The sequence below is a fragment of the Propithecus coquereli genome, unplaced genomic scaffold, assembly GCF_000956105.1.
Source record: "Propithecus coquereli isolate 6110/MARCELLA unplaced genomic scaffold, Pcoq_1.0 Scaffold54, whole genome shotgun sequence".
Classification (NCBI taxonomy): Eukaryota; Metazoa; Chordata; class Mammalia; order Primates; family Indriidae; genus Propithecus; species Propithecus coquereli.
This window is the reverse complement of record NW_012151285.1, coordinates 1,193,707-1,196,823: the sequence shown is the minus strand read 5'-3', so window position 1 is coordinate 1,196,823 and position 3,117 is coordinate 1,193,707. Positions and strand designations below refer to the sequence as shown.

Here is a 3,117-nt window from a genome sequence, read left to right as displayed (position 1 = left end):
TTTCTGTATGGTGATCCTGAAACTGGGGAGGGCAAGAGTCACTGAAGGACAGACCTAGCATCTGGGGAAGGGGAAATAAGCATTTCCCCAAATCAGAGCTCAAGATCTGGGTCAGCTGGAACAGAGCGAGCCTGGGGAATGCAGATGGGCACGTTTTTCTCCACGCTTTGGTTGGCTGCTTGACTCGGGGCCCGTCCATACTTTTGTTTTCTTATGATGGAGTCTGTCGCTTCACTGCACTGAATGGGCCTCCAGGGGGCGAGTTGCTCTTGGCATCCTAGAGCCGGAGCCGCCACCCAGTGCAGGAGGACCCGGCCCCCAGGACGTTGGAACCAGCCTCACCTGGCCTGTGCCAAGGCAAGGCGCCCAGCTGGGCTTCCACCGCCCGGGGCTCGCTTCGCTCCACGGCACTTGGCTTCTCTGGCTGCAGTTTCCTCTTGTATAGGAACCAGCACATTTCAGCTCAAACTAGAAGCAGGTTGGGAATAAAAGGAACATTATTTCCTAGGTTAATTTTTTCTCTGTTTGTTGACTAATATGAGGTATCTGGATTTGATTAACCATGAAACACAAAACGTCGATTTTAAAGGAGAAAATGTCATCCTAGAAATTGGGATTTGCTAAATTCCAGGTGCTGCAATGGGCCCTCGGAGACCTCACAGCCAGAAACACAGCCCTAAAGCTGTCGGCATCTTTCTTAACACAACTCGCCTGTTTTCACGTGTCTGCTGCAAACCAGTGACTCTTTTAAAACAGCATCTCGTTACTCTTTGGTTGTGGCGATCACTGTGAATTTGAGCAAACAGTGGAAAAGATAGAAATGCCTTGACTGTGTTTATTCGGGTGATTTACAAGTGTGGTTGTGGTGTTTTTAAAACAGGTTAAAGGCCCTTTTAAGAGCAACTCCATTTTGTTGGATGATTTAAAACCCTTCAGAGTATACTGCTTACGAGTCGAGGCACAACTGTTTTGGACAAAAAACATCATCAGACCTGGGCAGTTAAGCAACATATCTTGCCACGAAACAACAGCAGATGGTAATATATACCTTTTCATGTCCTTTCTGAGCTGGGAAAGGAATATTCCTAAAATAGTGGAATCAGGGCAAGCTTCTGAGGTGGCAGATGGGAGGGCGGGGAGACACAGGAAGTGGGTGAGAAGAGAGCTCGTGGCTGCAGGTATGATGAGCTTGTGCTGAGATCTGTGGTAGCAAAGGCTGCAGGCAGCCAGCACTGGCTTTATTTTATTACAGGATCGCCTTTACCAGCTGTGAACTTACGCACACCGGGCGGGGGTGGGGGAGATGTCCATTTTCCTGGGACAGAAATACTCCTTAAGTAGTGCAGATGGAAAACTAGCTGATGTTTGTGTCACATGTGGGGTGGCATCTTGTTCACTTTCGTATCGTCTTTTTAGCCTCCACCAAGCTTCAGCAAATCTTCCTGATCTCTGTGGGAACCTTTTCGTTGCTGTTGGCCCTGGCAGGGGCCTGTTTCTTCCTGGTCCTGAAATACAGAGGCCTGATTAAATACTGGTTCCACACTCCACCCAGCATCCCGTCACAGATAGAAGAGGTATGTGCACACGCATCTAAATGGGTGACACTGCCCCCGCCCCCCGGCAACCCCTAAGAGTGCAGCAATGGACAGAGCGGTGGACAGAGAGATTTCGGTTAAAAATGGTACAGGGTTATTAGTACACCCATGTTCTTAGTGGCGTTATTCAGTCAAAAGGTAGAAGCAACCCCAGTATCCATTGACAGATGAATGGATCCCCCAGATGTGGTCTGGCCATACTATGGAATATTACTCAGCCTTAAAAAGGAAGGAAATTCTGACACATGCTACAACCTGGGTGAACCCTTGAGGACGTTATGCTAAGTGAAGTAAGCCGGTCGCAAAAGGACAAGTACTGTCGGATTCCACTCATGTGAGGTCCCTAGAGTAGGCAGATTCATAGAGACAGGCAGCAGAATGGTGGCGGCCAGGGGCAGCTTGAAGAGGGAGTCGTGTTTAGTGGGGACCGGATTTCAGTTTGCAAGATGAAAAGAGTTCTGGGGACAGATGGCGGAGCTGGCTGCACAACAATGTGTGTGTACTTGGTGCTCCTGAGCTGTACACTTCAGAATAGTTAACACAGTCAATTTTATGTGATGTGTATTTTATCACAGTTTAAAATTCAAAAAAAAAAAAAAAATGGCAAGGGGTTGGCTAAAAAGGTGGCCTGACCTGGCCAGGAGATTGGCTGCAGTGGGTCCCTCCCCAAGGCAGTGCGTCAGTCCTCTGCCCCCAGGGGGATGCCCCCTGCGAATCCGGGCTGCAGGGTTCGGGGGCTGGACTTTCTCCTTCCAGAAGGCAGCAGAGAGGATAAGCAAGAACACGAGCGCTGGGGCCGCCAGCGCGCTCAGGAGGGCTCTAGGGAGGAGTAAACGCCCAGAGCTGTGAGCACCAGGCCTTGCCCACCATGCTCTCACTAGCTGTGATTAGCCTTGTGAAGGACTTGAGAAGGAAAAATGGAACAGGTCTTGCAGAAAGCCCTGTTTTCCTGCACAGCTGCAGCCCCTCAGGCTCTGCGAGGCGGTGGTCAGGTCAGTCTTAGGATCAGAGGCTAGCTCAGAGAAGAACATTCAAAAGTATTTGCTTCTGGAGGTTTTGCATTACTCTTCAGTAAACCCAGAGTAAAGGTGTTGGAAACAGAATCTCGTTCTGTTACATCCAGAATGAATATGTTAGATAAGGTCCAAGTCTGGAAAAACATAGTGGTGCTGCTAGAAAGAACTGTAGTCACTTGTTCCTCCTTTTGTCATGCTGTATTTAAAGAACACAGGCATTATACAGGATTACGTAAGTGTTAAATTCCCTGCTAGCACCTCCCTGGTCGATACTGTCACAAAATAACAACTTTCAAATGTCTCAGAACGTTAATAACCTCCCTCTCAGGGTAGAGCTACCAGCTGGGCCCTGGCGAATGAGAATGAATTTACAGTTGTTCCTCCGGAGCAGGAATGTCAAACACAAAGTCTTTGCACTTACTTTCCTAGCAAAGTGCGAAAACACCTACCAGATGTCTCTGAAGTTACATGAGCGTAATGAATCATGTTTCACTTACACTTCCGGG

At 48.6% G+C, this 3,117-nt stretch overlaps 1 protein-coding gene across 1 annotated transcript in view; it reads left to right on the top strand.

Moving 5' to 3' along the window:
* IFNGR2 (interferon gamma receptor 2 (interferon gamma transducer 1)) overlaps positions 1-3,117 on the top strand; it is a 24,162-nt gene that overhangs the window by 15,753 nt on the left and 5,292 nt on the right. The window contains exons 4-6 of the mRNA XM_012657333.1: positions 632-738; positions 856-1,037; positions 1,417-1,574. Coding sequence (XP_012512787.1) covers positions 632-738; positions 856-1,037; positions 1,417-1,574 — 447 coding nt within the window. The remainder of the gene's footprint in view (positions 1-631; positions 739-855; positions 1,038-1,416; positions 1,575-3,117) is intronic.